Source organism: Bombus bifarius, unplaced genomic scaffold (assembly GCF_011952205.1).
Source record: "Bombus bifarius isolate JDL3187 unplaced genomic scaffold, Bbif_JDL3187 scf7180000008286, whole genome shotgun sequence".
NCBI classification, from domain to species: Eukaryota; Metazoa; Arthropoda; class Insecta; order Hymenoptera; family Apidae; genus Bombus; species Bombus bifarius.
In genome coordinates, this window is record NW_022884569.1 from 27,908 (window position 1) to 40,964 (window position 13,057).

The window sequence follows — 13,057 nt, forward strand, 5'->3', positions numbered from 1 at the left end:
ACCGGGTCTTGTCCTCGTTCTTCTTCGCCCGCTTCGCTTTTGCCCGATCCTCTTTAAGGATAATCCACCTCCAAACGCTCTCTCGCCGTCTTTTCCTCCGTTTTGCGTTTCGCTGCACGAAAAATCTCACCTCGAATCGTTCATTCTGCTGAGGCATTTTTACCAAGAAGCAGAATGTTTCCCGTTTCTGTCAACGTCGCCAGACGACTAAAAACGACTTTGCTAATACACCACGTACATACACGTGCTTATGTGCATTCGTTAGAAGAGTACACATACTGTATCAACAATATTGTATAACCGCCTGCAGCGCGAGCGTGTCTATCTACGTTTCGTTACGCTCTACGGTTATTTGTCTACTTCAAATTATGAGTCTGCTTTGACTGATCGTAAAATTCGTTCTAGCTCCTATCGACGTTAACGTAGGAACGTTGACTCGTAAAAGGATAGTTGTTGTCGAAGAAAAATGTTTTTATTAAAAGTACATAAGTTCATATTCTCGCATTCTTAATTTGTAAACCACGGAAGACGAGCTGACTCATCGCTCAGATTGCATATTTGTTAGATATGACGATGTTTTTATTTAGAAATCGCCTATCCTTTTTACATTTAAATTAAAATGAATCATATCATATTTACATTTACGAGTTACTAAAACCGACGTATCTAAGATTCTTTTTTTTTTATTATACTTCTAGATTCGTGATTCTAGAAAATTTCTAATTAAGGAACGATCCAATTAATACATTAAACGTCCACGTGACGCTATGTACGCCGAATCTTCGATAATCATCTATCAACCGTATCTCGCTGATTACCGATATTCTATCACAAAAGTTCTTGATCATTACATAAACTCTCACACCGCTTCTCTCACGCTACTTCATTTACAATCCAATGCCGTAAAATTCGCATCCAGGTGCAAGAAGTTGTCCGTGTTCTCGTCATTCGATACGCATACTTATCTAGCGCCACAAATACGCGCACCGATGCATTGGTCGATTCGTTCATGCTACAAGTTCATCCTATTGTGTAACGACAGTTCTAGCTAGCCAAACCTTTTCTGTGGACTTTCTCCATATAGAATGATAAATATGAAACGTCTTCGCGTTCCGATCGCTAAATTCCATAGTCTGTTCAGTCTGTACACGTACGTACGATATTTACCAGCGCTGGACCGTCTTACAACAATTTTATGGAGGCCCGTCGACCGAAACAGCCGCTCTGTTTCGTTCGCGGCGAATAAAGCCCGTAAACGCACACCCTCTATTTTTACGCGTCGCGTTCGCTCGCTGTAAAAGCACGTACGGTTTTCTCTTTCATTCGGAGGCTGACGTGGCGCATTAGGCGAAACACGTACAGGAACAAAACTCTCTTTGGACGCGACTTTATTCACGTGTGTGGCCGCGCGTGTACGGCTTTAGCTTCTTTCACGGCGAAAGATATTGCAACCGAAGCGTAGCCGACATTTACTCTTTTCGCTTTCCATCGTAAGAGATTACGTCGACGACGATACCACATACACGCGTCGCGTTACAGGTACAAATGCAATTTTCGCCCCCTCGCGTTGCCGAGCGTGTTCGCCGGAACACGTTCGCCTCTTCCACTATGATTCGGTATACACGGGAATCTGTAGCTGTTCTTTCGAGCAACGTGTCACAGACAGAGAGAAAGAGACGACGATGTTCTTGTTTATAAGCATATAGCGATTACGACTTTGAATAAGCCCGTTGTTGAAGAAAGAAATTTGTACTCGTATGATGATTACACGAGCTGTGTCTGTAGGTTCTTTGTCTCTTGGACTACTTAGTTTCTAAGATACGGATCAGATAAGAGAAGACTACGATCGTTTGTTTAAGTATTATAGTAATATTTAAAAAATCTCTATGATACGTATCGAATTATACCGTACAGTTTGTCAGTGATTATACAAATAATTAAAACCTATTATTTGTTGATTCTATTAAGGAGATCCATATTACTTTTAGCTATTAGTTTGTTATTAATATAACGTTCGTGTACTGTCCCTACAAATCGACCAAAGTGTCCAGGTGCTCGTATGCGATAGCGTATATTAGGACTGAAACTTGCATGAACGCGAGGTTCGTTCATTCATCCATAATACCTTATACTAATCATCGCGTTTCGTATGAAAGCAGCAGGTGTTCTAATTCTTACGAACTCTACGTAACTATCTAATTACATTTTCTAAAGCTCTCTAACCGCTTCAACGCATTCATGTCACGACGATAACGAGCTTTCCCTCTAAGTGAAATTTAATTACACTACCATAACCCATAATTAAGAAACGGACAAATATGTCGTCCACGTTTACATCTTCATTCGATCTGGATGCGCACGTTTCTCTCGATAAACCGCCTCGTCAACGAGCTTTGAACTTTCCGCACTCAGCAATGCAATTACGTACGATGATAGTGACGAAAGAGAAATTATGTGCATTATCGTTCGCGATACGATATGTTCGTTTTCTGAAGAAATAAGATCGGTCGCGAATAAGCACGAATACGAAATGAACGTGTCTGGAGGAGAGGCAGAGCAGAAGGGGATAGCTCGGAGAAACCGGTCCTTCGTGATGTCTCGATGTAAACCAGGCGATGACGTAGGCCGTGGAGAGCCGCGATCGCGGCGTTCCCCTTGGAGGTGTCGGACTGGTTCAGCAATGGCCATTATTTTCGCGTGCACTATCGCAGATATAGTGGCTGATTGCACCGCTGACGATGTCGTTAACAAGCTAGCAGAGTTGAAGGAATTATTGTTAGATTGCCCTGTGATACAAATGGAGGTGCGGTAACACTGAAATTTATCGCACGGAATTGGTCTGCCCTGGGAGACTTATCGCCAATGTCAATGCCGCGTTTCCGCCAGACTCGAAATCTCCAAACTATCCTTTGAACGTCCCCAACTCGTTGACTCCCTATAATTTATCATTTATTAACTAGCATAAACGTTTTAAGACGCTGTACTCTGCTGTCTAAAGAATTTCGTTTTGTTAGTTCAATTCATGAACATTCTGATCGTTACACGATTGAAATTTATATATTTCGCCTGTGGATTATAATATTTAAAGTTTAAAAAGTATCACGTTGTAATAGAAGCACGATAAAAGCGTGTCTTTTATTTTATAATATTATTTACGCGTTATTCAACACTTTTTAGTCGATCTTATTTCATATCTTATTTTAATCGTTTCGAAATATTTAGAAACACTGGTTACCGGAATCTATTAGGTTGTTCGAAATGTTTCTTTCATCTCATAAGGTGATAATAGATGAGCAACAATTTCTGTTTTATATTATTTTATTGACTATTAATTCTATAACTAATATAAAACAAAAATTCATAAGTACAATATAAAAAATAAATATAAAAACAAAATTTTATAACTAGTATAAAACAAAAAACATTGTGCGTCTATTATTTTCTTATAAAACGAAAGAAACTAATATTTTTTATTTTGTCTTCCTATAACGATTTCAACTATGACCAACTTCTTGTACGCTAAAGCCTTTTCATACTATCCGTTAATGGATAAATAACGCTCTTGCATAAAGACAATTTCCACGTACCTCAGAGTGACGTTACATCGTCGATGAGCTTTCTTTAAACGCGACATCATTGTCTGATTTGTTATTAAGTATTACACAAACCGAGTAAGAATCTGTTTGTCCTTGGTTAAAATAAATAACCCTATGATGCAACAGGAAATGCGACGTTAAGCAGGAACGTCGAAAGGATAGATGTACGCGTAACTTTGATGTCGTATTGATCGCGATCCAACGACCTTCGAATCCGAGACACGCGATATTTTACTTCGATAGGATCACTAAATCGACGTTGAATCATTACGTAGGTAGTATCGCATACGATATAGAGGAAGCACGCTCTTTCTTTAGTCTGATGGCCTTTAACGCTTTTCCTTCGACTTTTCGCTCGGATGCATATTTAATATGCGCCTATACGCAACACGTCGAGATACGTTTAGCGAAAACAGCAATTTTAAATCGATCAAAGAATTAGAACTATTTTTACAAGTTGTTTAACCCATTAAACACCAATGTTGCGCCAATGCCATATTCCCTTCGTAATTGATTTCAATTCATTTAAATTATACAGGGTGGTTGGTAATTGGCGGTACAAGCGGAAAGGGGGTGATTCTACGCGAAAAAAGAAGTCGAAAATATAGAATAAAAATTATTTTTTTAATTTTTTCTTTTTTTTTAATTTTTCCATCGAGACAACGATCTACAGTGAGATCCGTTATAACGTACCGCACGCGTATCGAGCGAAAATTCAAAGTCGATTTTCTCGAAAACAAAGCCTCAAACGAAAAATTTTTATTCTATATTTTCGACTTCTTTTTTCGCGTAGAATTACCCCCTTTCCGTTTGTACCACCAGTTACCAACCACCCTGTATAATACAATTTCGAAGCTTAACATTATGATTATACACGTTCCATGTACATATTATTCATTCGTCAAATAATACTATAGTTTCCTTATTATTTATTGCGATCTTTACAAAACTGTTTCGAAAGACGTAGGCAAGAAACGAGGTATGTATTTTCGAAGCTTGAACGAGCTGTTTGAAGGGATTCATTATCGACAAGGGCGAAACATTTTTCAAGAGAAATTTCGTGAAATCATCATAAATAGCAAATATCTAATTCTTGTTAAAAGTGTGTCTTAACTTTCGCTACGATTTTCCCAAACAACCTACTATTATTTTAACGCGCTTTTTATCCGGATAAAACAATACGTTACTCTATTTGCCTTTTACAATATCATTCGTACGTTCTCGCAACTTTCGCGAATTATTTCATTGCACGATCCTTAACGGATCAAACAATGGGATGACACACGGCTGGTTCGGAGAAAAGTCGTAAAGTCCTAATAAGGAAATATTTTGCGGTCGTCCCGCGAATCCATCATCGATTTCTGACCGGCATAGGGCTGCTGAAAAAAATAGAGGACGCAAAGTGCATACGATTGATCTCGATCTCGACGATCGATTTCGGTTATGGAGCGAAAGTACCACGCCCGTCCCGACGCGTTTCCCGTAAAAAGTGTCGTCAGGTCATGGCGTGGGTAGGAACCGTGCAAGCGCTGCTACGTGAAACCAACTTCGATGCTCCGTATTTGGTGAATGCGTTGAAATCCGTAGGCGAACCAGTAACTGGTCGACCGCGTCATCCGGAGACCAACAAGTATACTACATAGGAACTACCACGTTCGGAATAGAAACGCCATTGAACAAACGTTTACGTTTACGTATATGTTGTTTCAATACGTGCATTCTTCGTCTTCATCTTCGAAGTGGCAGACTAAACGAGAATTCCTGGAACTTCTATCGAACTATGAGTCATTTCTCTGAATCGTTGCTCATTTGCTATTCACGCATGATAGTTGTCGTTTCTTTCCATTTTAATATCGATGGAAATTGAGTGACCGTGATAATTAAGCTGTAAACGTTTAGACACTTCGGTCGACTTGTCGTAATGTTATGTGAATTTTAGTAGAACGTACAAATTAGTGACGAATTGGTAATTAGTAATTAGAAATAACACTTATATTATACCTTTACAAAACCAGCAGGCTATAAACCTAAATTAGTCGTTAAAAAACGTTAATAACAACGTATTTCACTAGTTATCACATATGCTGTTATAAATTATCATTTGTACATAAAACGCATTTACGAAACTCGCGTGTTCTAATTGTTAAAATCATTAGACAAACATAAAAAATTATCCTACGAGCATCCCTAGTTTAGCGTTGCCACTTTCTCAAAGAAACAAGAATAAAAACTGAATAGAAAAAAAATTGGGTCGAAAGAGTTAAGAATGAGTATACTTGATATGGTAGCGAGGTGAAACTTTGCAAAAACGAAGGGGTCTATTTATTTGTAAATTCGCATCCACTCGTGATCCATTCGTATTTACTTAAGAAGAAGGACGCGATCGAATTCCAAGGCGCGGTTATGCGCCTTGATCAGAAACGCTTTTCAGTTGCTAATGTATCGCAATGTTACATGTAATGGATCGAGATCGATCGTTTCTCACGGACGTCCGTCGATCTTTATGGTTAACAGGGTTAAGTATATATGAAGAAAAAGTCAACCGCCTCGCTTAAATCAGGCTATCCTTTTCCACGTCCCTCTCGGGAGAATCGAAAGCTTGCCCAACTTGAAAGACGGCCCCGGCTGGCTCCTTTTATAATGGATAGCGCTATAATGAAGCACGGTACAGCGCGTTCTCTTATTAATTAACGTTAAAAGGGAAACTTTTGTAATTCCGCTTCTAAGACGAAGCGATGTACTCTACAACGACCCCTGCGCGCCATTCTATCGTCCTCAAGATCTCGACGTATCGGCCCTCTCTCGGAAAATAACGCATTCGTGGATAATTAAAATACCTCTTTCGAATTTTTCTCGAATGAAAATCTCGTCTTCTGTCTGTTTTAAGAGATCTTCCTAGTTTCCAAAAGCTCAATACACTTGAAATTTATGAAGCATTAGTAGATGTTGCTGCATCGTTTGAATTAGGATTTTGCAAATATTTTCACGGACAAGAAAACCATGATCTTCTTTGCTAGTCCTTTTATTTCTCGATATTTTTGTAGTATTCTAGTTCAGATGATAATCACGAATCTATGGATTGAGAATGTATTGGCACGTTGAATTTTTAGATAACTACAGCGTCTAATATTAGTTTCTCGTGTGCTTTGTATGACATTACAGAAATAGCATTTCTATGTATGGTCCTAATTCAATGGACAATGGATATTTTCCAGAAAATAATGATGGTTTCTAACAACGTACCAATTCAAAAGTTCTTGGCCGGAACATTATTCTTATAACGCACTTTGACCCTGTTCTCATCAGTATCGCACAAAGCGAAACGAATGCACGGTCACGCATGGTTACCGTTGAATACGTAAAATACGTCACTCTCATGAAGTCACCAAAGCTATTGCCGCATATTGTTGTATAAATTCTATGCCTGCACGATGTACGCGATACTTTCTCATATTTAATTTTCAGTAAATTTCCTATTCTCGGTGAAATTACCGTCAATGTCAAATTTTAGTTCAGTTATGAAAAAACATATTGCGCGACAGGCCCTTTTAGAAGCTGCAGAGCAGGTTATTCTGAAAGGATCAGTTTTATCGAAGTAACAGTTACATGATAGCGAACAGTGTTTCGATATAAATATTAAAGTGCAGCGTGAAGAACGTGTAATAATGTGATCAACGAAGCCAAACGAAATTACATTATACCGAATGAAAAGATCGTGAAGCGGTTTAACTAGCAGTTTCCGAGCGTATAATGAAAAATTTGATGGTAATTTCATCAGCGAACCGACCATAAAAATGAGTACGCTCGAACACACTGATCGCTTTAATCCCACGATAATGAATAAGGATGCACGAAACGAGGACACATCCATGTATCGCATTGATTTACGTTAAAGGAAGCTGATGGTCCCGCGGCATCGGAAGCATAACGAAAAAAGGGGCAAGAAGAGGCGTCGTCTCTCGTTGCGTTCACGGCAAACAGCCCATAAGCGGACATACCAATTTCACATCTCGTCTCGAATGAGATGGTAGGGGGATGATACGAATGCATATACAGAATGCATATGATGTCATGGACTGTTTCGTTCGGTTTACTCATGGCAAGGGTAAAGTCTCTTCGCGGACAATTCTTAATACCGCGATAAATATTCGAGAGTGTTGGTAAGAACCACGGAGATACGAGTACGTAGCCAGCCGTACGCGTACGTAAGTAGACGACAGATCGCGTTTCTCTGTATACGACCATGACACTAAATTACAGACTTATACAGTGGTTGTCAATCTGCATTTACAAGTAAGATCGTACCATATACGCGCGACGCGACGCAATTAATCATCTTTTTCGTGTACTTGAGAAACCAGACTGCCCAGACCCAATTCAAAGCGTCATTGTCATGCCGAGTGAAAAGGGAACCCAGAATTAGGACACTTGATGCAAACACGGCGAGAAGCAAATAGTAAACACGGTACATAATTGATCGAAAAGTGTGCATGACGTTGATTAATAATATACCTTTGTGCTGCAGAAATATGTATCAAGGCAGATTTCGTTGTCACAAAAGGTGACAGTCACCTGCGACGGTGTTGATATCAATAGAAATGTAATTACGATCTTGATATTAATTTTGCGACGAATTGAATCATGGTCAGGGGATGAATTGGTGCATGACAGCGGATACGATGTAATTTTGTTCGATGGTTCAGGCATAAGATGAGACCATATGATACGGAAAACTGTCGGGAGCTATCGATAACCGCGCGCGGAGCAAACCACAGGCGGCATTGGCACGCACGTAAGGGACCCCTTATCTCGGGAACAGAAACTACGGGGTCAATACGCCACCGCTTTGTAATCAGCCGCGTACCATGCACGCTTAAACGGATAATCATATTGACCGCTCGCCAATATTAACATTTTTCGGAAAGCCATTGCAAGGAATCGGCCTGCTAGCCTACATATTGCTCGAGTGCCCTCACACGCGAGCTCTATCTTCTTCGCATAGAGTTTTATCGAGATCAACGGAACAACGGGGATCGTGCTTATACAAGGACGCATCCACGCGGACGGATACACATATACTCGTATATCTCTCTAGCGTTGCAGATGCGGTTACCAGAGAGAGAGTATTGATGAAACAATAGAAAGTACATGAACGCGGTACTGAAAGAACAGACCATATCGCGATCCACATACGCTCGGAATGCGAATGGTAGAAGTAAATGCGATGAAAATCGATCACAATTGTCGCATGAATGCACCCTTATATTCGAGGCACGATGTAATAGAGGATATATGTATAAGCACGATAGATTACCGTTTAAATATGAATGACTCCGTTTCTATTTCCACTTTTGTTTTTTTGAAGAATAATTAATTGCGTTAATTGATCGATGCTTTCGTGCACGTTAAGGTCTTCAAAGGAAATGCTACTCTTATATATGAGGAAATCGGATCATGTGTAGAGCCCCTGTAAAGCGGCAACCGTTATTACACCGCTGTCGGCTGTATGGTAGCATCATTAGCGTTGTGTAAGTCTTATAACCTCTCAGTGCAAAATTTAAATTTCAAATGTTAAATAGTAATTTTTCATTACGCCCGAACGAGTAATTATGTAAGTAAAGATATTTTCTAGTTTTGTACGAATCAAATTTCAAGAAACTAGAAGACTGTAGAAATTGCGCTTTCTGGAAGACAGATCAAAGACGACCCACGTCCGATTTCATGTGCCATGCACAAAGGCATCTGTATTACATCGGATCAAAGGGAGAAAAGAATTTACTTTATGTTCTTCGCTTAACGTACGATCTTTCTTCTATTTTGCATACGAGTTAAATAGTTGAAATGTTCTAAGATAAAAAGCTGTTCACGAATCTAAAATATCGTGTATTCAAATGTAACCAATATAAACGATATAACTTTTCAAACGATACTTCATAATTTTTCATCTTTTTTCCACTTTCAAATAACTACATAATTTTCATTAAAAATATTATAAGAATATTGATAAATATTGATAAGAAAATTTCGATAAGTTTGAAAAGTTAAATTAACACTCACCTTTCAGTTATATTTTCCTAGTAGCGTTTCTACACAACATATCGATCATCGTCTTGAGGGAAGATGACAGTGGTTCCTCGATCACTGTCCAATTGAGGTGTCGTAGCGCTAATCGTCTGGAGGTATGGAATGAGATAACGCATTGTTTTCCGACGAAACCGAACGAACGTTTGGCACACATTCGGTAACGGCGGGACGCCGTTGCACCGACGGCGGTTCGCACCTCACAGATACATCGCGACGTCTGACGTTCCCGCGCCCATTGCCGTCGAGACAACGTCGTCATGACGACCGCGCATAACAACCTTTGCCCATGCGCATATCGTTTCTATTACGTAGATTATAAACGCGGCAATATACGGACCAAAAATGATTTTTGATAAAATATAACCAATAAAAACAGAACATGGTAAGTGCGTCTTGATCATTTTTACAGTTTAATAAATGAAAAAATTATCACATTCTTTAATTTTATATCCATTTCTGTACATTTATATTAAAAATATATGTACTTAACCTGTGAAAAAAGTAAAATAGAGAATATGAACTTTTAAAATTTTGGACCAATACTATTAAAAAATATAAAAATTGTTCTTTTTGTATTTTGTGCAATATGTCTGTTTTATCACAAGTAGAAGTATGATTGTTTTCTTTTAATAGCAATAAAAGACATAATTTGGAATGAATTTGATAGAATAGCTTATTTATAATATAAAAAATGAAAGAAGTAATTATAATAAAGTTGCTGATATTTACATATATAAGTAGGTATTACTAATACAATTCCTGATTCCTTTACGGAACATAGTAATATTCCACATTTGATCTTGATCTGTAGGATTTCTATGATTTTTAAATTTACATATTGCATACATTACATATATAGATATTATAAATAGGTAAGCAGAAGGAATAAATTAACACTAGCATTTGATTTTTCCTTATATAAATTTTCTACATAACTAAATACTTACATCGTCGATTTCACTATAAGTAACTTTATATTAAACTAATATTTATATGTTTATTATATTCATTTTATGCTTTGTATATTGACTAACTTTTACACTATATTTTTTAGTTTTTATTCAACACATTAATTGAGTTGACTTTGAGCCGATTCAAACTGAGTTTGAGCAATTTCACAAATGATTATAAATATTATACTTATAATATTAAGTACTTCATGTGTTATCATTTGTTCATATGTTCAGTTTGCAATATAACGCTATATCATAATATAGAATAAAAGATATAGTTTTCTAACGATGGGATATAATTGTTGGAACTCACAAAAGTCACTGTTCTTTCGCTCTACTTGTAAAAACAAATCAATAAGATCACGGTATATTGAATTATAATTATATTTCTCCTACTTCTCCCTTCTATACTTTATCATAACACATTCATGAACAAATCAACATACCTATTTAACCTCCTGATATTATAATGTCCTTAAAAGAACCTGTGTTCAAATACTATACGTCCTATATTTCTAAAGAATATTTCTCTACTCGAAGAATATGTATCCAAACCAGAAATAAAAGATCCAGTGCATTTAGAGTACATTCTAAAGATAATCATGGTATTTAATCATATTATTTTCATTTAATAAATTAGACTAATCTTTTCTAAATATTCAACAAGCTGGACATATTGTAGAATTAGATATGTCCTGTTTAACTTGTCAAATTATTAAACACTCGAGAATTTTATTCAAATATTTCCATTGACTAACATCTATATTAATAAGATTTGTTGTAACAATGTATTATACATAAAATATAATCCTGTTTTATAAATCAAAAATGACAAACTATGTTACAAAAGTATTAAGCGTTATATATCATCATTCTATGAAATGAAAGTCTTTTTCATTATGATATGTATGATATTAGTTATCTGCAATTTATTTTGAAGTTAGTGTGACAATAAAAAATGAAGGAAATAGATAGGTTCTTTTGATATGGATAAAGTATCAAATAATCTAATCAATAGAATTTCTTGATATATTTTATTAGTAACTACAGCATTAATAAACAATATAGAATAATATCCAATATTCTTAATAAAGAATATATCAAAACAAAAATGAAATCTTAACATTGAAATTACAAATAGTATAACAGAGTACTAAATGCTTGATATGCAGTAATGCCAAAACCTACAAAAAAGGCTAGTGCTCTATGAGGTTGTTTTGGGAAAATAGCATATACCACTGTGTGAACAAATCTAGCAATTACAAAAGCCCTAATTAACATTGAAGCTAACCATGTAGAAGGTCCTGTGGTCAACCAAGCGAATGTAACAATATACCATATAAGTATATTTTCCAAATCATTTAAATGTGCTCTGCGTACGCGTTCAACTTCGGGATCATTGGTATTAACTTTTGATCCTTTTAACGTTTTTGTATCCTCGATGTTTGCAAATGCCTGAAATAGATATAAAAATTATATTTTCTGTTTTCGCATACGATATAAATATGGATAATTTTGTATTGCAAGTTAATGAAGTGTATACGTACCAAATTCTTAAATCTGAAGCGTGCCGTTAATGGTGCCATCGCGAGTAATTTTAAAGCAAGTACACTTCCCCAAAATGCAAAAATTTTGAAAAGTTCAGGGTCTACAAGACTTGTGTTTAAGGTGGTCATTATAAATGTCGTATATTATGTATAATTCCGTGTAGATTAATTCGATAAAGTACGTTGCATAAATTGTGTCTTGCGAATTGCGTTAGAACGTATGCTGCGTACAAGGATTCTGATGAGACTATTCATGGTATTAGCGTTACATGTTAAAATGTATGTGCAAAGTGGGGATGCGTATAAAAAAAAAGCTAATGTCATCATGTATAAACATGTTTTTCTAGATGATTTTACAAAACTAATACGAGTGAGAAACGATAACAATATCTATTGAAATGTGTTTTCATATTTATTCTTATTTGAATATTAACAATTCATAGATATGTCCTGTATCTTTCTTATGCTATGTAATATGTATTATACTTTTCAATTAAATTCAAATACGTGATTTGACTATTCATATATGCATTAGTCATATAGCATGTAGTATATAGATTTCATATACACTGGATTTTTGTATTCTTGTCCAACGTTATCCAATGAGAATACGTTACACGATGGTTCTCTCTGATTGGTGCTTGCTGTTACTACGAATACAAAAATATATAGTCAGCACTGCCTTTAGCACGAAGGATTTGAGCGACAAATAAGTATGTATAAGTAGCGTATGTACATATATCGCTTCTTTACGCGTCACGTGATTGGGGACGTATTTTCCAATCAGGAAACAGGAAGTCTAGAAATTTATTAAATTGTCTATTAAATTGCTCCAAGTTTTTAATCACCAATTAGAATAACGCAAAAGAAATCTTTT

General features: G+C 36.6%; 1 protein-coding gene across 1 annotated transcript; it reads right to left on the reverse strand.

Annotated features, from left to right (window-relative positions):
- Nucleotides 1–11,725: 11,725 nt before the first annotated feature.
- On the reverse strand, nt 11,726–12,440 carry LOC117212194 (microsomal glutathione S-transferase 1-like). Its single transcript, XM_033456755.1, has 2 exons — nt 12,181–12,440; nt 11,726–12,088 (listed from the first exon to the last, which is right to left on the reverse strand). The coding sequence occupies exons 1-2, from the start codon at nt 12,307–12,309 to the stop codon at nt 11,765–11,767; spliced, it is 453 nt and encodes a 150-aa protein (XP_033312646.1). The 5' UTR covers nt 12,310–12,440; the 3' UTR covers nt 11,726–11,764.
- Nucleotides 12,441–13,057: the final 617 nt, after the last annotated feature.

Coding starts and splice junctions, on each gene's coding strand:
- LOC117212194 (XM_033456755.1), bottom strand. CDS start 12,309: ATGACCACCTTAAACACAAGTCTTGTAGACCCTGAACTTTTCAAAATT. Junction 12,089..12,180: donor GCTTCAGATTTAAGAATTTG/GTACGTATACAC, acceptor TATCTATTTCAG/GCATTTGCAAACATCGAGGA.